The following is a 27,588-nucleotide window of genomic DNA, read 5'->3' as shown; positions in this document are numbered from 1 at the left end:
TACGTTCAATGCATTTTATTTCCACCAGAGAAAAGTAGAATACAAAGTTCCATAAATATAAATACACAAAACTTGTAGTTCTCAACATACTAGAAAATTAAATTAAAAAGAAAAAAAAAACACGACAGCATTTTTATAAATTATATCAACTTTCTATGTAAACAACATACATTACATTTTACAAATAGGTTGAAAGGCATGCTTTATTTAAGAAATACTGCTTTACAAAATGATTAAATTGCAGTAGTATACATTTCAAGTGAAATGCTAACTTAAAATAAGTTTGTTTTTGACAGTAAATTTGTCAGTCCCTGGTGAAAAGTGCCATGTCAGTTTCACCAATGGCACTGTGCATCACTGAGACCCAGGGCATCCCAGCAACTAAAATATACCTTTGATAACCGATGTTGCTTATAAACAAGTTGATGAGAAAGTATGTTCACATACACAATTATCATTTACTAGTGAAACACAAGGAAGACCAAAAAGTAGGACATAGTTAAATAAAAAAAAAAGAAGAAGATGACAACTACTTTATCAACCTGAGTTTCATTTTTGTACTTTTTGCTTTTTATTTTGTCTCACAAATTATACAAACTGGAAGCACCTTTTATTTGATTAAACTCAAAGTGATGCAATGGGAAATATTTCTGCTCATTATATTCACAAGTTTGTATACTTCCAAATACATGTATGGTATTAATTTGTATAAATCACCCACAATGCATTTACGACTACAGTGCACAATGACACTGGACATTTATTTCATACAGAAATATTTTGTGTATATTACCTTCAATCACAATCTTTTCACTTGCTGTTTATGTAAGTTACTATTGATTTTTTTTTTTAAATAAAAGGCTCAAAGACAAAATTACAAATTATGTTTTGATGATTCAAGATCAATAAGGTTTTTTTTAATAAACATATTTACCCACTACTAATCAACTTTATATAATTTAATAAAAGTTGGAGTGGCATAAATAATCAAAATATTTGATTTATCTAGCACAAGAGCTTTGATTTTAGAGGCAAACAAAAAAATAAAATAAATAAATTAACAAAATAACTGAATAAATACAAGAAGTTATTGTAAATTAGAATACTGTGTATAATGAAGGTTTACAGAAATGCAACAAAGAAGCATCTACACTGAAATGCTGGTCAACCAATTTCAAACGATATCCAGATGGTGTGATTTGTACTTCATTCCATCTAGCTGGACAAAACCTTGAAAATATGCATTTAATTCTGATCGCTTTTTCACTTAAAAAAAAAAACTGCCATTTTAACTCACAGGGAAATGCTGACAGCAGTGATAACAAAGAAATGACAAATATTGTAATACTTTCAGAAATAATATATACAATACAACCAATATTCTATGGTTATCATGCATTGGGCAAGGTACTGCATCGTTTATCAAATTGTCTATATTCATTAAGCCCTAAATAAATACTCTTTTTAAGTTAACATTCAACATCACAGACAATTTCAAACTAAACGACAAAAGTTCAATGTCATATACTGAGAGTGCCCTGTGTTTTCTAGCACCAAAGAGCTGTAACAGTTTGCCAGTATTTGTAGATACATGCAGGAAAAGGAAAGCACTCTCAAAGAATGCAACGAGTATTCAAAACCAACTATACACACATTTTTCGGTGAATATTTATAATAAGTATATACAATTAAAAGTAACTAATTTAATATTAAAAATGTTTCAAAGTAAAAAAGAAATATGTCTAGCTAAAGTAAGTAGCAAGACTTGATGGCAACCATGTCAAGACTGTCAAACAGGGTCTATGCAAATGTCTACTGCATGAAGATTGTTCTTCTTATCATCCACACATTATTTTTTTTCTTCAAATAAAATTTTTACAGTTGCACCGATTAGTGGCAGTGTCCATTTGCAAATCAGTTTAGGTCTTTTCCTTTGGGAATATAATTTAAAAATGTTCCTCCATTCTTAGTAAATACTATCTGCGCATGATATACATTTTTGTATGCACTGCATAAATGGAAGTCATATCGACAAGAATTTATTAATGATGTCACACAAATAATATCCAATGGGATTTTTTAAAAACTTCTCCAGGTAGATCACAGCCAATTCCATGTCAAATAACATTTAGGAGGACTTCATACCAATAATGATATGGTACAGTGTAAATATCGCAAATCACTGCAAGTTATCCAACAGACTGTATGACAGATTGATCAAATAACATATTAAACACACATTGATGAGATCCTTGAATTGCATAACTATTGATGTTCATTGCTTTGTTTCATCAAATTATTCAGTTATTCAGAAGCAATCCACACTATGACCTGGTTTGTTCACATTTCCGAGATTTCAAAGAGTCAGTTCAGTCCTTGTTCATTCAGCAACATAAACCATTGTAGGAAGATTGCTGTCTATCCAAGTAGACTAATCGTTTTTGAACAGATGAATGATCTGAAATGTAGAGAAAAGTAACATTATTATATATTGTGATTGGTATCAACAGAATTCTTAAATAAAGATCTCAACTTTATAATACATCAGAAAGCATTCTATTTGTCACTTGTATCTAATACTGTAAAATACTTTATTTTCGCTTTTTTCGCTGAAGGAATGTGGTTCAGTGAAAATAAAATCCAGCGAATATAATTTTTTTCCTATATTTTACATTCAACTTGTCAAAAATCAATGAAAATAAATTCCATACAAAAAAAACCAAAAAGCCTTTTCAGTGAAAATTAATTCCAGCTAAAATAAAGTATTTTACAGTATTGTCATAATTGAGTCTTGTTTTCTTAAACATTGCACATGCTATTCAGTTTAAACACAATATGGCAGCAAGCAATGTACCATCGCCCATGGTCATATTCTTATACTTTAACCACCTTCCGTAATAAATGTGTCTGCTCAAGTTTTTTTTTCAATATTAATAAATTTGACAACTGTTTTTATTTACTGATTTCAACAGGATTTCAGTTTGTACATCAATGAGCTCACAATCTTAGCTGTCACTTTTGCCGCTGAAACCATACTTTTAAGTATCACTATGATTTTGTTGCGACAAGGCTTTATCTATGACAGACCCCAAAATATATACTGGTTTGGTCCAATCATCTGTGAATGTGCAACAGTTAGAGCAGTCATCTACAATTGGTTGCTATGGAAACAATCTAATTGGAGAGGGACACACTATGAGGACATGCACAGTTATAATACTTTCCTTGTAAAGTTTACAAGATATAATACTAATAATATTAATGTAAACTTACATCTCATTAGACGATCTTTATCATGGTCATTGTTTACACTCATTGATAGTCCCATCAGAAGTGCGCTTGCATAGAGGTACCTATGAGTACACTGAAATATAAAATGTACATAGTTGGTACTCAATAAAATAAACTCTATGTATCTCCTCATTCTCTTTTCATTACATATTTTCATACATCCTTATTTTGTTCAGCATACCATGTACCCCAAACTGCAACAATCAGACTCACCCAGAAACTTACTTTCTCCAAAGATAACTCATGAAAATAATGGACACTGATGGACATAAACCAGTTACTGTATATTAAAAGTGAACTTGATGAAAATAATATACTAATGTATACTGTATTTTTTCTATTAGAAGTGCATCTCTAAAGAAAGCACATGTAAACCGAAAATTGCATTTGTTGTATAATTTATGTAAGTTCATGCGCTATTAACAGATCAAATTAAACTTTGAGTTATTGTGACTAAAAAAACTGTTGACAAAACACGGAATCGGGATACTTACCTCCTGTGGGTTTCCAACAAGTTCATCTAAAGCAGCATTTTGGCAGAGATCTATAGCATAGTCATACATCATCTTTTCAGCCTTGATATCAGCCATCTCTGACGCTGATAATCTAGGCACACCTTGTAGCTTTAGTTCCTTACATTTGGCAAGACATTCACGGTATCTGTTGTTCAAACTTTGTGTTACTGCAAATTAGAAAATGCACTATTTAATTAAACTGAACAGATGAAACAGATTTTTTAGTTAAATCTAACCACATAAAGATGAATATTGTTTTAGACAAAACTGCATGGGCAAGGTTACCCTACACAAAGCTAATGTTACATGAAATGCAATGTGAAAACTAAAGATTGAATAGTCGCTATTACGGTAAAATCGGTCACGTGATATGAAAATATGACACACAACGCAAACTATTATGGGAAATTACACATCAAATAACTAGCGAGAGGTCATCTTTTTTTACTTGCAAGTGATTTAATGTACAACATTGGCACAGAGCATATATACTATGCTTTCAGTACACACATTTTGTTGATGGCTGTTACGAATAGCACTAATGACACAAAAAGTGTTTTATTAAAAATAAAAATTAAAGAAAAAAAATCCATAGTTACAGCTACTGCTGCTTTAAAACAATTCTAACAATAATATCAAAATATGGAAATTCCATTCTAGACTATTATAAGTAGAGAATGCTGAGTGTTAACTGAATATATAGTGCACATTTCACATGACAGGGCTGGGTGACCTTGCTATTATAATATCAATATGGCAATGCAATATACACACATGTCAACCAGGCAAGGTCAAACAAAACTCGCATAAAGTTGGAATATTTCTTCCAAATATTTGATGTTGAACTAATAGTGTAACCAATATTAAAAAAGATTTTAAAGGAATACTGTTGAATCTGATTTCATACAAGAGTGCACACTGTAATGACATACGTATGAACACAAAGCAAAACACCTGTCAATATGTTTAATACTACATGTATATATATATATACACAGACATATTAGGCATCCATCATAACAAAGGTCGAGGTATTATAATACTCTTAGGGATTGGTCAGTTACTTCGGCCTAGGGGGGGTCGGCAGATTCCATTTTGCCAGCTGTAAATCTCAGTTGACCCACCCCCTATCAAATAAAAATCAAAGAAAGCTTAGAAAGAACTCCCATGTGCTGAGAGTATTGGAGACACATTAAATATAATTCGAAATTACTTAGCTGAAAACTAATTATGCAAATCAGAAAATTAATATGACCAGATTTGAGTGTAAAACTAATGAGGTCTGCGCAATGTAACAGAAAATCTATGTCTCCAAGTTTAATTGAAATGTGATTAGAACCAAAAAATTATGAATTATTATGCTTATTAGGGAATTAATATGAACAGATTTTTACCCCAAACTAATTAGGTTTGTACATTGTCCTAGAGCATCTTTGTACTAAGTTTCATTGAAATGGAATAATTAGTACCGTGAAAACTCCAAAATTTCGACCCCTCTAAAAATTCGATTGGCTATTTATTTGCCGGGTTTCGGTGTTTTATTTACCTCCAAATTTTCGACTCCACTAAAAATTGCCGACTCATTCTTATTCGAAAATTGCGACCAGTTTTAGTTTTCCCCCAAACGAAAAAAAAACCCGATGTGAGCGTTCAAACGGGACCTTCCTCGAAGACATGAATCCGGGTTTCTGATTGACTGAGAGATTTTTATTTTATTGGTAACGAAAATATATTCTAAATAAACGAAGTTTCAAATAAAAACGAACACAAAAATCTCGGCATGCTGCGTTTCTGAATTGTTGATTATTACTGTACTCAGTACACAGGGAGCCCAGGAACTATAATCAACTGTAATACGCAGTCTGTATGAGGGGGGGGGGGGGTATAGGCTGGTATCTAGTGTAAGAAATAGACAAGGGATGAAGGCTCCAGCCAGCTCACATTTTTTTAAATGGAGTAAATTTGTGTGGTTTTCTTGATTTATTCTGCAGATATCGGTAAAATATAGGTAGGGCTTTGGCGAAATTTGAAGAAGCAACTAATATTCTTCAACCTGGTATATTTTTTAGATTTTATTTTTCATTCTTTTCGTCCGTTTTTTCGAGTTTAAAAAATGTGAGCTGGCTGGAGCCTTCATCCCTTGTCTATTTCTTACACTAGATACCAGCCTATACCCCCCCCCCCCACCCCCGCTCATACAGACTGCGTATTACAGTTGATTATAGTTCCTGGGCTCCCTGTGCTCAGTAGTGATTATAATAATGTACACAAAATAAATTTGTTGAATGGTTATGAAATACAAATAAAAGTCAACTAAGTTTCATCGTTAAGCGAATGATTCCGGTCTCGTATAAACGTTTGATGCTGTAGGATATCCGCCATGTTCTCTTAGGTCAAATAGGTCAAATCGCTAATTAACCAATCAAAAAGCTGGATGATGCCAACGCGTTCAAATTACCATAGCTTATTTAAATATGTTAATGTTATTGAACGCAATGCGAAGAGATTGATGTTGTAGTACGATATTTTGGCTTGGATTTTGATGCGAAAACGGCATGATTTTTTTTTAAATAAAAAAATTAGTTGTTTTTAAAAAATAAACTGGTCATCTGAAGAATAATTTAACATTGTTCACAGTGATAACAGCTCATTCTCGAAAGGAAGCTTACCCGCTCACGCTAGTCACGATAAAAATCATACACGTGTACTCTTGAATAGACAGACGTCAATGACTACGGTAAAACTTAGACTCTATTTTAGCCGGCAGGATTGATTAAAATGTCTGAAAAATGACGCCAAAATACACCTTAAAAGTCCCATTTTATTTTCTTAAATCCCATTTTATTTTTTAATCCAAGGGCGAATTTACGGCAGAATTTGGTCCCTCAAATAAGGGACACGTGAGCTTTGATTCTAACCGGATACATTGCACTGGGTCGGGGAGATAGTTTGCTAAACTTCCATGTATCTTTTGTCCAATGGGTACCTGTACTTCGAACATTCGCAAGTTTTCCTAGGTAGTGCGAGACAGCTTTGTCTTTTGACCTATTAGTTTTGTGCTGACCTCTTCTGCGCGTCTTGATGTTTTGTTTTGCTTGTCATAATACTCACTGATTGATGACTTTGTTTAGATTTTGAGTTACAACTCGGCCACGACTCTAAAAACATGTCACATTTCTAACGCCAATTATTTAAAACCGGTCGAAATTTTGGAGTTTTTACGGTACTTTAGATATCAGTGTGAAAGCTTAAAATTGGTTAATTGTGCAAATTAGGTAATTAATATGTACAGATTGTAACCCACAATTATTCAGGTCTGTCTATTGTCCTACAGCATCCATGTACATTCATTGATATGTGATGTATAGTACCTGAGATATCAGTGTGAAAGTTGGTTAATTATGCAAATTAGGTGATTAATATGCACAAATATTTACCGGAAACTAATTGGGTCTGCATAATTCTAGATTCATTGAAATGTAAATGATTAGTACTTTAGATATCAGTAGAAAAGCTGAAAATTAATTATGCAAATTAGGTAATTAATATGCACAATTATTTACCCTAAAACTAATCAGGTCTCTGCATAGTCCTAAAGGATCTATGTACCAAGTTTCATTGAAATGCGATGATTAGTACGTGAGATACCCATGGAAAAGCTGAAAATTAACTAATTATGCAAATTAGGTGATTAATATGCACAAATATTTATCGAAAACAATCAATCTCTGCATAGTCCTTGAGTATGTAAGTACCAAGTTTCATTGAAATGTAATGCTAACTACTTATATCAAATGCTGAAAATTAATTAATTATGCAAATTAGGTAATTAATATGTACTGATATTACCATAAAAACTATCAGGTCTGTGCAGTGTCGTATGACATCTATGTACCAAGTTTCATTTGAAATGTGATGATTAGTACTTGAGATATCAGTGGAAAAACCGAAAATTGACAAATCATTATGCAAATTAGGTAATTAGTATCCACGGATTATTACCAAAAACTAATCAAAACCTAGCATTAGTTCAGAGCATCTATGTACCAAGTTTCATCAAAATCCAATGAGTGGTTGTTTAGATATCAGTGGAACAGTCATGGAACCACTAAAAAATAGCTAATTATCATGTAAATTAGGTAATTAATATGCACGGATTTTTACCAAAAATTAATCAAATCTGCGCATATGTTCAGAGCATCTATGTACCAAGTTTCATCAAAATCCAATGAGTGGTTCTTTAGATATCAGTGGAACAGTCATAGAACAGCTAAAAATTAGCTAATTATCATGCAAATTAGGTAATTAACGAGCATGGATTTTTACCAAAACCTAATCAAATCTGCGCATTGGCCCAGAGCATCTATGCACCAAGTTTCATCAAAAACCGATGTATGGTTCTTGAGATAGCAGTGGAACAGTCGGACACACATACACACATACACACACACATACACACATACACACATACACACATACACACATACAGACACACTAACTGCAAAGACTCCCATTTTGTGCTTCGCACATGGGAGTCAAAAAGTGGGTGACCCCCCCCCCCACATTATATTTTAAAACTTAAAACATGCTGACCCCCCCTACAAAAACAAAGAAACATTAACAGTTTTGGCTCTGACATGATTACAAAATGTATTATATGTGCATTGAAAATATCATGGTTTGCCATAATTTTGACATAATTTTTTAGCGTTTGCATTTAATAGACCTTAGGAGGGGAGGGGAAGCATAAAGCCAAAAAATGACTACAGAAAAGGCTGCAGGAAGGAGGGAAATCTATTCTGCTAAAGATAGTAAATAAAAGCAAAGCTGTGGAGTACTTACTCGATAATCGCCCTTATAAGATAGGAAAAGAGGATTTGAATCTAGGCGGTTTGAAGTCTTTGAAAACTAAGTTGGATTTAAAATATCTTTCATATCTTATAGACCAGGAAAGCTTTACACCCGAAGCACAGTCTGTGCTTATGAAAACAAAGGAAACTTTGATTTTTGCTTAAATTTGTGTTGGATTTTGGTATTTTACAGAGCAAAATATGCATATTTAAAAGTTAAAAAAACAAAAAAACTATTTATTTATTTTTTCATCATTTATTTTAATTTATATATCAGCATTTTCACAAATTTAACTTTTTTGATTTGCTGAACAAAAACTGTCACTGCTCTTTGTACTGCTGTGTTGTCTTTCCGTCTCCTGTTATAATTGGATAAATCCAGTAAATATCTTATACAATATTGACTTCAGACTTTAAATAAAATAATCTGATATCAGCAGCACATGGACTTGGGATGTGTTTAAAACTTAACTGTATAATTGGGGTTCTAGCCGCATTGCATAATCTGTTAGTTATTTGGCAACTTTAACCTCAAAATATTTAGCCTATAACATTTCTTGCATCAACAAATTTATAGGCAATATAGGTAATAGTTATTATTAAGAACACATGTGTACGATTAACTTTTTTATCGTTTGTTCTGAAATAAAATTTTTAAAAATATATACATGAGCGCGTGTGTGAATTCTGGAAAACATGATATCAAAAACAGGGTGACCCCCCCTATTCGCACAATCAAAAACAGGGTAACCCCCCCCTACTGATCCACCGACCCCCCCTAGGCCGAAGTAACTGACCAATCCCTTACCAGTTTTCATTGCATTTGAAGGTTGTAATCGTTTGGCTTTGACTTCATCCTTTGCTAGGCATAAAGCATTTGATAAGATCTGTAACGCTCTCAGATATAACACTAACTGTTCCGCTTGCCTGAAAAAAAAAACATTCACAAAAATAAACAAATGACTGTCAAAGTAATATTTAAAATATTCATTCTTGATAAAATAACAGTGGTCCATTGTAAGTTGCTGCTATTGTTTTGCTCAGTCATGAATACAAATTAGTCGTTTCTATAGTACTCCCTCAAGTTATTTCACGTATTCCTACTATAGAGGGCTCTGTTCATAGTAATGAAACCACTGATACTCCAATATCAATTTTTGGTATTTCAGGACATTTTTCAGAAAAACTTTATAAGAAAGTGACTCAGAATTCCATGTTTTCTAGCAGTGATTACGTATTCCAACTTAGTTGACTACATATAAGTTAAGGATGAGTTATTTTACCTTCGGCTATCACTGAATGAACATATTTCGTCATATAAAAAAGTTTCTTTTTGTTTAGCGTAGAGTGATTCTGCCAGTGGAGATGATTTGGATTTTATAACTTCCATGATGCCTTCTACAAATTCAAACAGCTGTGTCAGCTTTTCTAGTATTTCATTGTGTTCAGGCTGCAAAAGAAACAAAACAGTACAATATATAATGAAAATTCTTGTTCACATCAGAATAAATACTGGATATGTCTGGTCAGTTTTTTGGGTTGGAATGTTAGTAATAGTAATGATCTTTCCTAAATATTTTCAATAAACTAACATTTTGTGAGTTTAAAGATTTTTACTACAGTAAATAAGACATTATATTATTGAACATAGAGCAAAATTTGAATACAACAGGTACTTCCACACTTAATTTGAAAACTGCATACTATATAATGATTTCAATAATACACATACACATTTGTGTATTTATAATTTCCCCTTTAATTGGTTTAGAGTGATTTGGGAAACACTTGGACAATACAAGATGATATAGGATAGACATGTACCTCCATGAGAGTCTCCTCCGGTAATTCTGGTGCAATAAACGTAATAGGTCCTTCCATACTAGAAGGAGAAGTACTGTATACGACTGAACCTTGACTTGTTGGTGACCCTTCACCTTGAAATGAATTCTGACGAGATCTAGATGTATATCCTATTAAATTAGGATACATAGGAGATGGTGGACTTGTAGCGATGCATAGACCTGTTTGAAACATAAAATAATATGTAAGAACCAATTTGTTCAGATTTTGCTTGCAAGAAATTTGATGTAGCGTGTATGTTTCATGTGATGGGTGGGTATAATATTCACCTTTGTTTACACAACATGAGAACAGTTGTATCTCTCAGAGAACTATTACTGTATTTGCTTTATTACAAGCACATCTTCAATAAAAGCACACACAAATACCGGTAATTGCATTTTTTGTATGCAGGATCATCAAATAGAGAAAATAATGTGGTAAAACATTTATCTTTTCTAGTACCTATATAATGTGTTACGACTGTCAGATTGGTAGTGGCTATGGGTATGATCAGTTACTAGTAAGTTGTACTACCAGTAATAGCCGAGTGGAGCAAAATGATCACTCGGCCTAGTCACCAATAGCAGTTACAGTGAGTGTCAAGTAATAATATTATGATTGTTTTCCATATAAATGTGTGCACTCATATTGATTTCTTAAAAAACCAAAGGTGTAAGCGTATACCAAACCTCAAACCCAACATGCCCAGTCCCATGACTGGTTGATAGCCATTGCCTCATCGGCCATGAACAATAGCCGACAGATTTAAAATGAAAATGCAAACACTTGCACTATTGTAAACATTACTCAGTACTTATCAAGAAACAAATATCATAATATTATTACTTTACACTCACTGTAACCAGCGTTGGTTACCGTTAAAGTCCTATTATAAACCGCGGTTTATATTACAATGTATCAATTTAAAAATTGGGATCAAAAGCTCAAGTTCGGGGTGCGGTTTCTATTACGTACATATTGCAATCACTAAATGGGCGTGGTCATTTTTTGTACACAACACATACACAAAACAAACAATACACCGTACAATCTCTTGAATAGGCGTCGGGGAAGAGTGAAAGGCCTCATTTTGGTTCTAAAATAGGCGTTACGAAATGTTGAAAAATTACAGTCAATCAAAAAAAAATTCCACATGATACAAAAAATATTTTTAATGTAATATGCATTTTTTTTTTTAATTTTCTTGGAAACGAAAAGTATATTCTAAGAGAAGTTTCAAATAAAAACACGAATGCACTGCTTAGTAGCAAATGATCACATGTAGCTCGATCCGGCCATGCTGCTGGTCACAAGTGAATAACTTACTTATTTTCGAAGTGTTGATATTGATGATTATTATTTAGTAGTGATTACAATAACGCACGAAAAATAAATTCGTTGAATTGTTATAAAATGCAAGTAAAATTCAACTTAGTTTCCCCGTAAGCAAATGATTTCAGTCACATGTAAACAGCCGATACGATATCCGCCATGCTTTTGAATGCTCACGTGACGTATTATTGACCGGATAGGTCAAGTCGCTAATTAACCAATCAAAATGCTGGATGGTGCCCACGTGTCTAAATTACATCGCTCATTTAAATATGTTAATGACAGTTCAGCGACCTCATGGTGAACGCAACACGGAAGAGATTTACCGATAATGTAGTGCGATCTTTTGCCTTTGATTTCCATGGGAAAACGGCATGATTTTTTTTTTAAATCAAGAAATTATTTGTTTTCGAAAGATAAATTATTCTTCAATGCTCAGTTTAACACTTTTATGGTGATAAAAGCTCATTGTCTAAAACTTACGAAACACAGACGTATTCAGAAAGAGTATTGACAGAGGTCGCCGCCAGAACAAAAGCAGTTTCATTGCCTGTCTGACATCTTATCACCGCTGAACAATAAATAGGTGTGAATATTTTTAGGCGTGTTGTCGAAACAAATGAATAGGATTAGGAACAATGCCGTTTTGGAACAGCTGGTTGAAACAATGAAGTCAGTCACGGTCTTGTTGAATTGGGGGTGCGGTTAGTAATAGGTACTTTTCAAGTTTTCAATTTTTGTTAAGAACTCTTTAACCCCTAAGCCGGAATTGGGGGTGCGGTTACTATTACGTATGCGGTTTATATTAGGACTTTAACGGTACTAAGCTGAATAGTCATTTCACTATATTCAGGTGTTAACGATGTAAAATTTCCTGTAATAACTACAAGTTATCATGAAATTCAAGTTGATTACACACCTGCAGGTTGTGAACCACCAAATAAAGTTGGCTCTAAGTTGCTATTACCAAAGGCTGCCCTTATTAGCTGATCAGAAAGTCTTCCAGAACTTGCACTTTTTGCAAGTGGTATCTTAGTCACAATTTGCTGTGTGTCTTGGTTAAATGACCTCCTGCGTTGATGTTTCTCTGTAGGACTAGTGTCCATTCGTAATGATTTTGGCCGGGTTGCAAACGGCATGTTCAGTGGCTGTAACATGATGTAAGAAAAAAAACGTTAGCCCTCTGGAGATGTTTTTGATGATAAGTTGAATATTTGGCTCAAAAGCTTTTAAACAGGTTTTTAAAACTGTGGGAACCCTGCCAAATGGCAGAGCTGAATTTAGTTTAATTCAAACTTTTATTTTAACCAAAGGACATGTTACTGTAAATGCATTAACTGTTCAGTATTTAATTTTTTTATTTTTGCTGATGAGTAAATTAAAACTCAATGTTTCCCTGCCAAATTTTTGAACTTAATATCCAGTGAATACGCTCAAGACATCAGAATAGTATATATGGTTTTACAGTACTCACTGTTGAAGGACTATTCATATCAGTAGCCCCAGGTCCTACTGGTTGAGGACCTCCAGTGTCAAATCCAACAGTGAGTCTCTTAGTAGGTGATCCCATGATAGTAGGCATACTTGGCAAAGATGCAGGACTTGGAAAAAATAATGGCGAACTTCTTGGTGAACCTGAAAAGAATTGTATACACTCAGTAAATTCATAGCACACAAATTTTATTACTGTGAATGAGTATCTGTTGGTGTAATTTGAAACATTAGTTATTAGCAGTAAGATTGGAATCCACACTGAACATTTTTCCTCAGCTTAGATGATGTATTACCGTACTACTCTTTGCACATAAGAGTATGTTGATTCTATAGTAGGGAAAGCTAATTTATGCAAGTTATTGTTTTGTAAGATTATGAGGCATTGCTCTGGAGAGCATTATGTTGTAATTCAATCTGTCAATAATTAATTTACAACATTAGATAATATACAACATAAATGTGCAAGGTGTCATAGAATATTTATGAAAATATGCATGGAAAAACTTTTTTAGACAGTTAACACTGCTGAGTAGAAGGGTAAACATTTATTCCCCATTTAGGATCCCATTGTGAACAGAAATGTTAGTGGCATTCATGTTACAGAAAGAAAACCCACAATTTCAGTTCCCATGTGCCAAGATTTGTTGCCTGAACACTTGAAATGAAAATCGTGGTGAATGTGAACATAATGATTCACATGACACAGCAGTGGGGGAAGTGAAGCTAACTTGTCAAGAAAGATATTGTCAGATCAGTCCTTTTAGAGGGTGGTCAGATACTAAAGTATAAATGAAATGAATGAAGAACGTTTTTGACAACGCATATTTATGTGCTTCTTGCAATGCTACACCGTTGGTTGTTAAAAATTAACTGTTCTTTGAATCCTTCTTTGTCATCAATTTGCATAATCATGTTTGGGTCAAATAACTGATCAAAAAAAGGTGGGCACGATTTCGGCAAAAGTCGAGTGGGTCTCAATCAACATGAATGCAACTGCTACAATCCCTCTGTTAGCATGAAGAATTAAAAATTTCAGCATGTGCTAAGATTCCGTAACATATGAGTTATGCTTGTTCAAACCATGTTTTGTTTGGGTCAGTTTTGATTGATAATTTTTCAACAACATTTTGTTAATTTTTCTTATTTTTTTCTAATAATTTTGGAACACTAGTGCCACTAGTGGCAAAAGGTTTTGATTATGATGGCAAAAGTTGACTTTCTGGCTGAACTGATTCTGAATTCAGATAACGACATGGTAAATTATGAATATATAAATCACTCCAATTGCTATGATCAACAGTAAAATCAAATGCATAACATCATAGTATAATATATCAAGTATTAGTCAATGACCACCTAAAGGTCACACATCCTGGTACTAGTACTTTGCATTTCCCTTAAAAGACATAAATCCTGTTACTCACTATCAATGAGAGTTATATTTAATTATTCATCATAAACTGCAAATATGAGTTATCATTAAAAAAAAAAAGTTCAAAAACATAGCCAAAAATTGAGCCATACTGTTAGAAATTATTGCAATTATAGGAAAATAATAACCATAGGGGTCACTTCATACTAAACTTACCATAGTGAGATTTTCTTGGTGGTGTATTACTGAGAGATGTAGGTGGTGTAGCACCTCTAGGGGGAGTGGCACCTCGTAAACTCTGAGGAGATGCTGACATTGGTCTACATGTATATCCTGCTACTGGTGATGGTGGCTTACCAAGGCTTGATGATGATCCCCTGCTTGACATTTCTCTCTAGATAAAGAGTGTAAATATGATGTGATGATGATTGTTAATCTTTAAATCAGAGCAGCAGTTTTGTTGCTTCAGGGTTGTGCATTCATGTTTTACTGAACTTATATCCTGAAACAGCTGTACAGTATTTGCTGTATTATACGCTCATCTCAAATAGAAGCAAATATACACCAAAAATTGAATGTGCTGTATATTTTTCCCACCTGCAATGTACCTAAGCACACATACTTTTAATAGAGCAAATACAGTATGCCATTTTAGCATAATTTGATTCAATGCATGAAATAACAGAATATTCATTTGGCCAATTTAATGTTAACAATCTTTCTGTGAGAATATCATTTATTTTAAATTAGCATCATCTTGATTTAGTGAAATTACAGATTAGCTAAATTTAATAGCTGAAATAACATGCTAGCTAAAAAGTGATATTTTGCAGTATACAGACACAATGTATTTATAGAGAGGTCCACATGTAGTACCTATATATATATAATATCAAAGTAATCAGACTTGTGGTTTTTAACAAGAAGTTGAAAATATAAATTTTTACCGAAAATGACAAAAATATTCATCAAAATTAGAGAATTGAAAATACCATCACGAAATGAACAAATCTGAGAATGGATTACCCCATGAATCTATTTTGCAAATACAAAAGCAATTGGTTTAATGGTTTTGAAGAAGAAGACACAAATGTAAAAAGTTGACTACATACGGCAGACAATCACTCATATGATAAGCTCTGTTCAACAAAATCGACAGCAGAGCTAACAAGTCATTGTCAATGACACGTCCCCGTTCCGTTCATATTTGAGTGACATATACATTCAAAGCAGATCATGACCGAAATGCACCTGCATATGTACAACACATTGTGCTAAATCTGAACAAAATCCATCCATGCATGACTGAGATCCGGTTCTGGAATTGTGAAAATACGTGATTTTGATGCATTTTCGGCCTTAAAATGGCCATCATTCCACTATTGTTAAGCAGATCATGAAACAAATGCACATATCTATTTGTGACATGATGTACCATGTGTGTGTGAAGTTTGAACTTGATCAATCCAGACATGTCTTGGATACGGATCCAGAACTGAATTCTTTAACAAAATGGCCGCCAGTCGGCCATTTCGAACTTGATCCGAAAAAAAAAAAGACGTGCATCAAGGTCCTATTATGTTTAATGTATGTACCAAATTTGAACAAAATCCATCCATGCATAACTGAGATCCGGGTCCGGAATGGTGAAAATGTGCGATTTCAATGCATTTTCGGCCTTAAAGCGGCCGCCATTTGGCTATCGTTAATGAGATCATGAAACAAATGCACATACATATTTGTGACATGATGTACCTTGTGTGTGTGAAGTTTGAACTTGATCAATCCAGACATGTCTCGGATACGGATCCAGAACTGAATTCTTTAAAACAAAATGGCCATCAGTCGGCCATTTCGAACTTGATCCGAAAAAAAAAATGACGTGCATCAAGGTCCTATTATGTTTAATGTATGTACCAAATTTGAATGAAATCCGTCCATGCATAACTGAGATCCGGGTCCGGAATGGTGAAAATGTGCGATTTCAATGCATTTTCGGCCTTAAAGCGGCCGCCATTTGGCTATCGTTAATGAGATCATGAAACAAATGCACATACATATTTGTGACATGATGTACCTTGTGTGTGTGAAGTTTGAACTCGATCAATCCAAGCATGTCTCAGATACGGATCCAGAACTGAATTCTTTAAAACAAAATGGCCGCCAGTCGACCATTTCGAACCCGATCCAAAAAAAAAAATGACGTGCATCAAGGTCCTATTATGTTTAATGTATGTACCAAATTTGAACAAAATCCGTCCATGTATAACTGAGATCCGGGTCCGGAATGGTGAAAATGTGCGATTTTGATGCATTTTTGGCATTAAAATGGCCGCTATTCGGCTATCGTTAATCAGATCATGAAAAAAATGCATGTGCATATGTCCCATATAATGTGTGATGTATGAGTGAAGTTTGAACTTAATCGGTCCATGCATGTTCGAGATACAGGTGATCACGGACGGACGGACGCACACAGGGCAAAACATAAGTCCCCGTTTTCGGACTGCGTTCGAACGGGGACTAATAAAAAGTGGAATTGATTTTTTTGGGAGTGATGTTTTTAACAATTGTATCAATATGACACTGGAAAGTATGGCTTTCAGCTACAATTAAGGGTGTTGTCACTGCTTATATCTTTTTTTTTCTCTGAATAATCTAATCAAACTTTTATACCTTTTATTTTCATTGCTTGAATTTTTTTAAATTTCTAAATCCATGAACAATACAAAACAAACGGGAAAAAACACTTATTTTAACTCAAACCATACATTCCTTACTGCTAAACTACCATTTCATTGTCAACTAACTACCGGGTAGTATCATTATAACATTCCTGCATTAGACTGGAATCCCATCAATAAATAGGGAATGGTTTCCATGTGTGAATATAGAGGGTGGTGCCACCCACAGTTTGAAGGATATACTCATACAGAATGGCATAGAGCTGCAATAACACAATATGGAACAGAGAACTTATGCAATCACTAAGTTAGCACATAACTGACATGCTCCAGAATGTCAAAACACTAATAGGCATTCTTTTCAGCAAGGTTATTTCTGATTAACAATGATATTTTCAAAGTAACAATAAATGTTTAAACATTACCTGAGGTGAGGATGTTGGTGACAATATTCTTTTGGTACTGTTAGAGCCAGGAGGTGTTCTAGGCTCTGATGATGCAGATGATTTTCTAGAATTATGTACTGGAAGTGTAGTAGGTGAGCTGGGTGAAGGTTGATATCTAGGGACTGGGACTGGTTCATTGACTTGTCTCGTTCTTTCTTCAGGAATAGTTTGATAGACAGTTGAGGCTCTATAATGAAAACAACCAAATGATTATGAAGATCCAAAGGCAACCTGTCGTACACGTTCGATTTAGCGTTCTTGTTTTTTATTTGAAGCTCAGCTCCCTGAGCACTAAGTTGGATGAGTATGTTAGTTTAGAAAATGTACAGCAGTTTATTTGTGGAATAATTCATTAATCAGCATGCATCATTACCTAGTTGTTGATGGAATTGTTGCTGTAGGTACTGGAATAGGTTGTGCTGTAGGACTGTTACTTGACTTAGGTGGAGTAGCTGACAGTCTAGGTGGACTTCCCCTAGAGAGATATATAGATCACATAATATTTTAACATCAAGAATTAATTAAAGAAATACATATGGTTGATTCTGACACAAAACAAACTAGTCCTCCTTCGATGTTGACAAACGACACCGTAATTCATACAATACTTTTCAAATATTATACCTACCCAAGAAAATCCACATGTGAGCTGCATTTTTTGTATGCTGCACTTTCACTAGATATATCAGATGGTAAGTTGGATGGCACCATAACAAAGTCCTACATGATAAAAACATATGTGGCAGTGGTTGATATAGGTACATGGAAACTGTAAATAGTTTGCATGGCATTTGTATCAGGCAGTAATTTTACAAAATACAATCATTTTCAAAATATACACAGACATAGATTTATTGTTTTCAAACATTCTTGTTCGTAAGAATTACCATGTTTCAGTTTATTTTGGCTGGTGAAACATGGAAACAAAAATCATACATGTATACATTTTTTTCCATATTTTGCATGTAAGTCATCAGACATGACTGAAACTAAAACATACCAGAATGGTGTATTTAGTGAAAATATAAGATCTAAATTGACAGATATAGCTATTATCAATAGAACTACATGACTGTATACAAACTGGAAGGTGAGCATGTAGAAAAACTTTTCCTAAATCTATTAAATGTGTGTGTTTTTTAAAAATATAATATTTAATTTTCTTCCGAATTTACTGCTAGTCCCAGAGTTTTTAATGGTCAGCTTCTATCAGGTAAATTAAATTGTAATTTTACCTCATCTGCTTCATTGCCAGATGAAGACTGTGAATTCTGAGTTGAATCTGGTTTGACATTATGAAATACTGGTGGTTGAGGCGGTGAGCCAATCACGGCTACATCTTGGGCTGAACAGCAAAAAAACAAACAAATATTGTTACACACAATGACACAGGATGTTGAACTTTGAACCATATTGTGTTGTTGGGTGGTACAGTTGTTGACTAAATGTGACCACAATAACAAGATAAATAAAATCTGATGAAATGAATGTGATGAAATAAGTTAATAATCTGCCTACATGAGATGAGGCTGATCATTGTGCTACATTCAAAACATGACAGTAGTTTTGTTCAAAACTTGATTGTATATATGAAATATTAAGAAGAAACAATGAATACAATATATGTATAATACAGACTGGTTTGACAGTTGTGTTTCTATTGGTGCTGAATATTATCCCAGAATTCAGAGTTTAACAAAATGTTTATACATGGTGATAAACAGGCACTTGTAAAATTAATTAGTCATATATTCTCTAACCTGTAAGTTCTTTTATTTTACGACTTTGTGGTTCTGGTGGCGTCATGAGACCACTGCTGGGGAATGGTGACATTGATGAAGGTCTACCACCTGGTGAGGGCGAGGGTGAGGATCCAAGAGAACCACATGCACCAGATGACCTGAATGGAACAGGTACCGGTGATGATGATTTCCCTTGTAATCCACTAGCGAGGAAAGTATGAGAAAAGAAATCTTGGAAATCCATTCGTTCTTTCTGGTTTCGTTTCAGTAACTGTACGAGTAGGTCTTTGAGTTGATTAGATGTACCAGTAGGGATGCTGTAAAACAAGTAGGAGAAACTAATAATATATGACATTTTCAGTCCCATTCCTGAGAAAAATTTGACATATAAATAAATACACCATAGCATTTACAACCAATGTAAGAACAAAGAGGAAATGCACATGTTAAAACTCCAGATTAAATCTGAAAGTAAAATGAATAACATTCACTATTTGCGTTTAGTTTAGACAGATGCTTTTCATTATTAAAAATGAGATAGTTTAAAGTTGTTTTATGATAATGGATGATTTTTCCACACATTTTTTACAGTTTTTGCATCCTCATTTTTTTGTGATGGTATAGGTCAAATATTGAAACAAAACACACTTTGATCAAGGTTACAAAATAGCCATCAATCTTTTAGTATTATCTCTCACATCATTCATTTTACATTAGCACCTTTTTATATTTACTGAAAGATCCTTGAGCTCACATGCTAATGACAGATACCTTCAGAATTGTTCACACAGTTTACATACCAAGATATTTTAGCTGATTATTTTGTGTAGGTTGCACAACAGTTTCATATTAGCCTTAAAGTGTAGCTGAACACAATAGTGTACACTTAATACATTTTATAAAAACATATCATAAACAAGCAGCCTCTCAGCTAAGATAGCTCCGCTGTTAGCAGTGCACATTTCAATTAGAAAATTGAAGATATCATCACAAAATAAACAAATCTGAGAGAGGTCCACCTGGGGTGTATATCAAAGCCATAACATTTTTTAACAAGAAATCAAGAATATCACTTTTTACCAAAAATGACAAAAATATTCATGTAAATTAGAGAATTGAAGATATCATGAAATGAACAAATCTTAGTGAAGTCCACCCAAGGTACATATACACCAAGTATCAAAGCAATCAGGCTTGTAGTCAAAAAAGTAAAAAGTTGGCGCGGACGATGATGAACAATCACTCATATGATAAGCTCCACTGTTGACTTAGAACAGAATTCGGGACCATTACTTTAATCAATCACTTGACTTCAAAGGATGCAGTGTTTACAACTTATTGTCCTTGATGAGAACAGTGATTTATGACCAAGGCAACATAGATATATAAATATTATTAGAGTTTGGCTTAAGGTAAATATACTGATGTAATAAAAAATCCTATCTAGGGTGTGGTTTCCTATCAACACTTTGTTGAGTAGCAATTTGTGGTACAGACACTTTTTGCATATCAAGTTTACATATAAATTGTATCAATCCATGGAATTTTATGAAGACTTCATTTGACTTTTTATCCATTCTGAATTCAACAAATTTCCTCCTGATAAACTGTTGTCACCTCCCCTGATTCCAACAGTGAAGCTACCAATTTGATGTGTTATATTGAATACTTACTTGGGAACAACAGATTTTGATTTTTGGTAGTAATTCTTTAATTCTTGTGGGCTGGATGCTTGGAAGGGTGCTTTACCAGTAAGACATTGAAACACAATAGTTCCTATACTCCATAGATCAGCTTTACCATCATAGTTACGTGACATAATCACTTCTGGTGCCTATTAATTTAAGAAAAAATTAAAGTCAGCAACTGGTATATTATCTGAGGGGAACAATCTGAAGTATAGTAAAAAATAAGAAATTAAACGATCAGATATACCAGTATTTGCACAGTAAAAAATTATTCATATTTTTGGATAATTATGAGCAACAGTTAAAAATGTACATGTCAAAGCTTTTTTTCAGGTTTTTGTGTCAGAATTAAAAAAAATAAAAAAAAAACATCACTTTTGGAAAACGAATTGACCCAAAACTTTTCACTCAATTGAATAGATATAAACTGGAATGCTGTGTGAAGTTTGTAAACACCTTTTTTAACCCCTTCTCTAGAACACTAGAACTAAAATGTCTCTAGAAATTATAACCCTTATGTAAATTCAACAATTTCTATTTTTAAAGTTACAGGTTTCACATTGTACTACATTTTTAGAACCCTTGATCCATTTCATACTAATTAATGCCAACAGGCTGCCACGAAAAAATGGAAGCAGGATGTTATAATCTCTTTTAGTTTACAGTGATACTCATAGGAAGTATGTGAGCATGGTTTTGCACACACATATATCAGGTATTTTATACATATACAATTGCATGCTAATCAATACAGTACACAGTGGTGACTGGGAATTATTTTATGCTGAGTTCTGCAGTGTAATGCCTACTATCTTACCACTGTAAAAGGGTTAATTATTCACTAGGTTTTATTTTCGCTCATTCTGCTGACTGGGAAATGCGTTAAATTAAAACCCAGTGAATATGTGAAATTAAGCATAGAACACATTGTCTAAATGGCAAAGCCGTGAATTTAAAACCCACTGAATATTCCTGAAATGTTAAATCAGTGAAATTTAAACCCAGTGAAAATTAACAATTTTACAGTATTCATTGCAGTAAACTCACATCCAATGAGAAAACAAAACAATATTCACATCACAATGGGCTTGTAGTTGGGTTGGTTGGTTGTTTGTTTGTTTCTTGCCAGTTGCATGTTTTTTTTAAAATAGTATTATTTATTTTTGCTCAGTATCTCCAAATGATGATAAAATATTTATAAAGCAAATCCATGTAAGGTGACATATGATGATAGATAGTATATTTGATAAGTGTTCAGTGCTTTGTATAAGATTCATCAAGGCCAATAAAAATATCTTCATACTTACCATGTACATCGGTGAACCACACAAAGTTGCAGCCATCATTTCACCGTGCAAAAACCTTGCAAAACCAAAATCAGCTGTAAAAAAATTCAATAACATTTGTTTACTTCATAAAGCAAGCTGTCAGATGTTTACAATTACACAGCTGTCACATGTAAAATCAGGGTAATTTCCAGAACGTCACTGTTCATTATATTTCAAAATAATAACAGAGTGCTGATTTTTTTAATTATATATTGTATATCTTACAAACAATAGGTCTTGCTAATAACCTCCAAGAATAATTGTAAACTGCATAATACTGTGGAATTAATTTTCGCTGAAAAGACATTTTGGGTGTTTTGTATGGAATTTATTTTACTGATTTTTGACAAGTTGAATGTAAAATATAGAAAAAAGGGTATATTCACTCAATTTTATTTTCACTGAATCATTCCCTCAGCGACAATTAAATCCAAGCAAAAATAAAGTATTTTACAGTATATTATTTTCAAATATTTTTGTTTTTGTATATATTTGTTTTACTTAAAAAAGTATGGGGATATTCCAAAATAATAATAATGACAGAATACTGTGTGAATTGCACTTAATTTTCACAGATTGTAATAAAGTGTGTGAAAAAATAGGCATTTTGAATGGATTTACTAATATTGTTAGCAGCAAACTTCTACAGAAATTCTAGTATTTATGACATGGGAACTTCCACAATGCATGGAAGCAATCCTTGGTGATCTCACAAGGATGATGCTCATATTGCTCATATTTACAACCTTCTGGTAGTATAAATAATGCTTACCTATTTTGAGTTTGATATCACTTGGTTTGGGATTACTCTTACAAGTATGGCTTAGTAGAATATTCTGAGGTTTCAGATCTCTGTGTATAATACCCTTAGAATGCAATACCTTCATAGCAGCAGCTACAATAAACAAAGCAGTTAAATTAGTACTCAAGTCAGGGTTCAAACAAAGGTTACCAGTCTCCTTAATACTTCATACACAACAAAAATCTATCATATGGGGATAGGGAATGTGTGAGATTGTCAAATTGTAGATGATTTAAAACAAAAATAGTTTTTTATTTAGATAATTTGTTTGTTTGTTTGTTATGACTCGAGACTAATCAGATTATTATCTGCACACATATTTTATCAACAAACACATAGATAGAAAAACAATTGACAAAACAGTGGGAAACAGTTTTCTATTTAGTAAGGTTTACATATATAGACTTGTAGTTTGTTTAGAGCATCAACATTGATACTTGCTTAATATAAATTTACAATCAAAAAATTGTGTATTACAATGGAAAAATCAATAAATTTGAAAACCGTGGTGATCATAGATTCATTCCAGCTAATAAAATTTAACTAGATTTCAATAATGTAACCTATAGCTCTGGCAACATGTAAGGTACAAATTGGCAGTGTTTCAACTTTGCTTTTCAACACATGTGGAGGCTTTCAGCAGGTATTGTGGTAATTAATGTTTCAACTTAGCATAGGATACATTGTTCAGCACCTTTACGATGCACTTTGGCTACCAAAAACTGACTCTAAAAATCAGTACACAATTAATTAATTATTCAAAGGAAAGGAATAATATAATTGCTTTATTGGAATTATTTATAGTTTTGAATCTAACATACAGTATGAGCGATCAAAAGTAGGCCACCTTTATTATGATACAGCAATGACCTTGCCAAAGACTACAAGGACAACTGCCCCTATGACATGACCTTTTTCACTCATTCAAACTGCACTGTAAACCAATTGCATTTTGCAATAAAGCCAGTAACTTTAATGTGCACAGAAGAGCAATTGTTCATGTACTGTTTGACCTTAGAATGTAAGTCAAGGACGTTACTGACTTTTTTCTTCCCTCTTATTGCCATCTGCAGAAAACAATGGATTGAGTGTTGGGTTTCAGTTACTGTGGTCATAAAGCTTGTGCAATGGGTAACAATATTTTTGTCTATAAATAAAGACCAACTACATTCAGACTACCAGTAACTGCTATATAGACCAACCACATTAATCTGTATTATGTTTTTCTCTGCATATTGATAACTTACCAATCTGACGCAGAAAAACTCTGATGGTGTCCTCACTAAGTGTTCCTTTCGCTGCAAAAAATAATTAAATTAAATACTTCAGGAGATATTCTTTAATTTTCCCTTTTTTTATTCTTGACTACGCTTTTCACAGATACTATTAAATTACCGTAATAAGCTAATACAGCTCAACAAGATCAATTTTTAAATATTTAAAATTATATATTGATATAATGATCCTGTCATTTTAATTACCTTGTAAATAATCTGCCAAGTCACCACCATTACAATATTCCATTACCAACATAACTGAATTACTAGTTTCCTGAAAAATACATTAAAGGCACAAACATAAACATTCACACAAACACTCATAGTGTCTGATTAGTTGGGTGTGGTTTGCTCATATTTTTGACACAGACTTGTCACTTCTCTTTAGATAACAGCCAACAGTTTCATCAAGCCTGGCAGTTGCACATTGGGGGAGGCTTAATGGTTGAAAACTCATTACATTTGTTTTTTCAGTATGTTTTTATATTGATTCATTACGTTTTGAAAAAAATAAAGAAATTTCTCATATGTTTTAGAAGGTAATAAGTCTATTGTAGAATCTTCATGTTTTGAGAATTACGGTAATTTGAATAGTGCTGGCTCTCCACTGCTCAAATAAAGACACTGCAATCTTAAAATTGCATTTAACTAATTATCTAGGTAAAATTAAAGGTAAATTCATTGAAATCCTCGTATTTTCACAACTTAATATTATCCAATGCTAAAATTTGATAACATTTGATCTTATTTGGTTTCCTCAAAAATATACAAAGCCAAATTAGAAAATACATATGCACCATTTCTCTCACCATGTGTTTTATACACTTAAAGAGCCTATATGTAATGCTTGGGTATATTTTACTTGCATATTATACCTGTCAACTATAGCCAGAAATGTATGGCTTAGCATCTTAGCTTTATTAAAATTTATTTCAATCTAAATACACTAGCCAACTACCAGTCAGTACTACAAACCTCTTTAGTTCAGGGGAAAATTACAAAATTCTGAATCAGTAAAATTTTCACCAGGTTTTTCTAGCAGGAAGACATAATGAATTAAAGAATTTCTAGACATAAAACTGTACTGTACAACCGGATAAGGCAAAGATGACAACTAGAAACTGACATTGTTAAATGCTAGGCTATTTGGTATGAAGGTCATTGTAGATTATAAATGGAACAGTACAACTCAAAATAGCAGCTGCTGAAAAATAGGGATAGTTTAGTTGTTACAATTATTCTAATAGTGCAAAATGTTCTTTTATAGATCAGAAAACTTTAACAGGAAAGAATTTTTTTCCATAAAAAAAATGGGATTTTACTTGTGCCATTGTCAAAAATCAAATTAATCAGACTTTTTTATTCAACAAAAGACTAAATAAAGTGCGTCAGTGCCTGTGTTTACATATGTGACCATTTTGCACTAGAAAATAGGACAGGTCAAAATATATAAATAAACACAGGATGGAATGCCAAATTCGAAAGAGTTGCGAATATAGTTTGGACCACAGTCCCTCCAAGTGGTTGGACACTGAGAGAAGTAGGTTACGTAATCAGTGGAATTAATTACTAGTAATTATCCAGCTGATTCGCACATGGTACGCGCGTGACAAGTAAACAATAACAAACAGCGATATCCGATTCCGGCTGCGTCACTTCCAGTGGCGTAGTCATTATAATACAGCTTTGCCAATGACTCGTCGAACACATTTATACGCAGTCCATCTTTTCGAATTCAATCTAAATGCACCTTTTGAAATCAAATGAATAGCCAACGTGCGTCATTGTCAAAATGCAGAACTGAGTCACAATTTTAACATGCAACATGTAATGCAAGTGGGTGACCATCCCGGCATCAACAAATGCTAGGTAAACAAAACATTACAACTTACCTGGCAAAAGTAAAGAGCAACTACGTTTTCGTGGTGAAATTCCTAAAACGGAGACAGAATCCTGGTAAAATATCTGAGATAATAGTACCGTGAATAATAACTATACGGTAGTATGACATTCTTGAATGAATGATGCAACCCTAACGTCTCCAAAGAAATCGGAGACAACAACAACGAATGTAGCGAACCGACAACTCACCTTCAATATTTTGATCTCTTTCTCCAAGAGAGTCTGTGATTTTGACAAATTCTTTTTCGTAATACATTTAATTGCAACTACCTCAGAAGTCTAGAGAAATAAAAATCGATACTGATAGTTAAAATTTATCACAATTGATGAACGATCGCCGATTTCGACTCGAGGTCAAATTGCAAAAAAAAAAAGCCGGTACGGAAACATACCTTTTTATTTCTTCCCTTGAACACCACGGCAAAGGCACCGTGTCCGATCAGATCTTTCTTCTTGTACTCGTATTCTCCCACAGTTTCACTCATTTTCCCTCTTTTGTTTTCCTTGGTCAAAAATGGATGCAGACAGCTGCTGGTGGTAAAACAAAGCCGGATCGAGTTCTCTTACAAAGGCTCTGCGAAAAATTACTCCACAAGTTGAAAATTTCGAGGATTTTGACGTGTGGTGTCGAAGTTGACATTTTAAAGCTATGTTATGGTCAAGAATGACCCAACTTTCTTTGTTGTTACCCGCGTTATGCCATTTTATGACACACGATATAAATTACTGCTTGTATGATGATCGCTTTATACTCTGAATCGAATGGAAAATTTGAGCTCGGTTTGTTTTGGTCCGAACCCTCATTACAACTCAATCACAAATATACCTTCCGCATACGTTAAAATAGTTCCTTAGTGATATACACATTAATTGATTTTCGCTTTATGTCTCGCAAAACTAACTGTACTAGCATAAATTCAGCATATGTCAAATGATAGCAAATTGCAACTCATATTTTTAACTATATAAATGTACTGAAGCTAAGGCCTGTTCACCCACTCGCATGAATATCAGCTCGCA

General features: G+C 33.5%; 1 protein-coding gene across 1 annotated transcript; it reads right to left on the bottom strand.

Moving 5' to 3' along the window:
- LOC100329061 (Unc51-like kinase) lies at nt 1-27,588 on the bottom strand. Its single transcript, XM_002731635.4, has 22 exons — nt 26,961-27,588; nt 26,758-26,847; nt 26,559-26,600; nt 24,871-24,940; nt 24,637-24,687; nt 23,360-23,482; nt 22,567-22,640; nt 21,245-21,405; nt 19,590-19,888; nt 19,065-19,174; nt 18,458-18,549; nt 18,203-18,304; nt 17,809-18,016; nt 14,916-15,093; nt 13,308-13,468; nt 12,753-12,981; nt 10,481-10,680; nt 9,940-10,106; nt 9,465-9,583; nt 3,786-3,973; nt 3,274-3,364; nt 1-2,458 (listed from the first exon to the last, which is right to left on the bottom strand). Exons 1-22 carry the CDS (start codon nt 27,051-27,053, stop codon nt 2,385-2,387), a joined length of 2,922 nt encoding a protein of 973 aa, XP_002731681.2. The 5' UTR covers nt 27,054-27,588; the 3' UTR covers nt 1-2,384.

The sequence above is a fragment of the Saccoglossus kowalevskii genome, chromosome 16, assembly GCF_978046115.1.
Source record: "Saccoglossus kowalevskii chromosome 16, keSacKowa6.1, whole genome shotgun sequence".
NCBI classification, from domain to species: domain Eukaryota; kingdom Metazoa; phylum Hemichordata; class Enteropneusta; family Harrimaniidae; genus Saccoglossus; species Saccoglossus kowalevskii.
The sequence above is the reverse complement of the archived record's forward strand: the minus strand, read 5'-3'. Positions and strand labels throughout refer to the sequence as shown.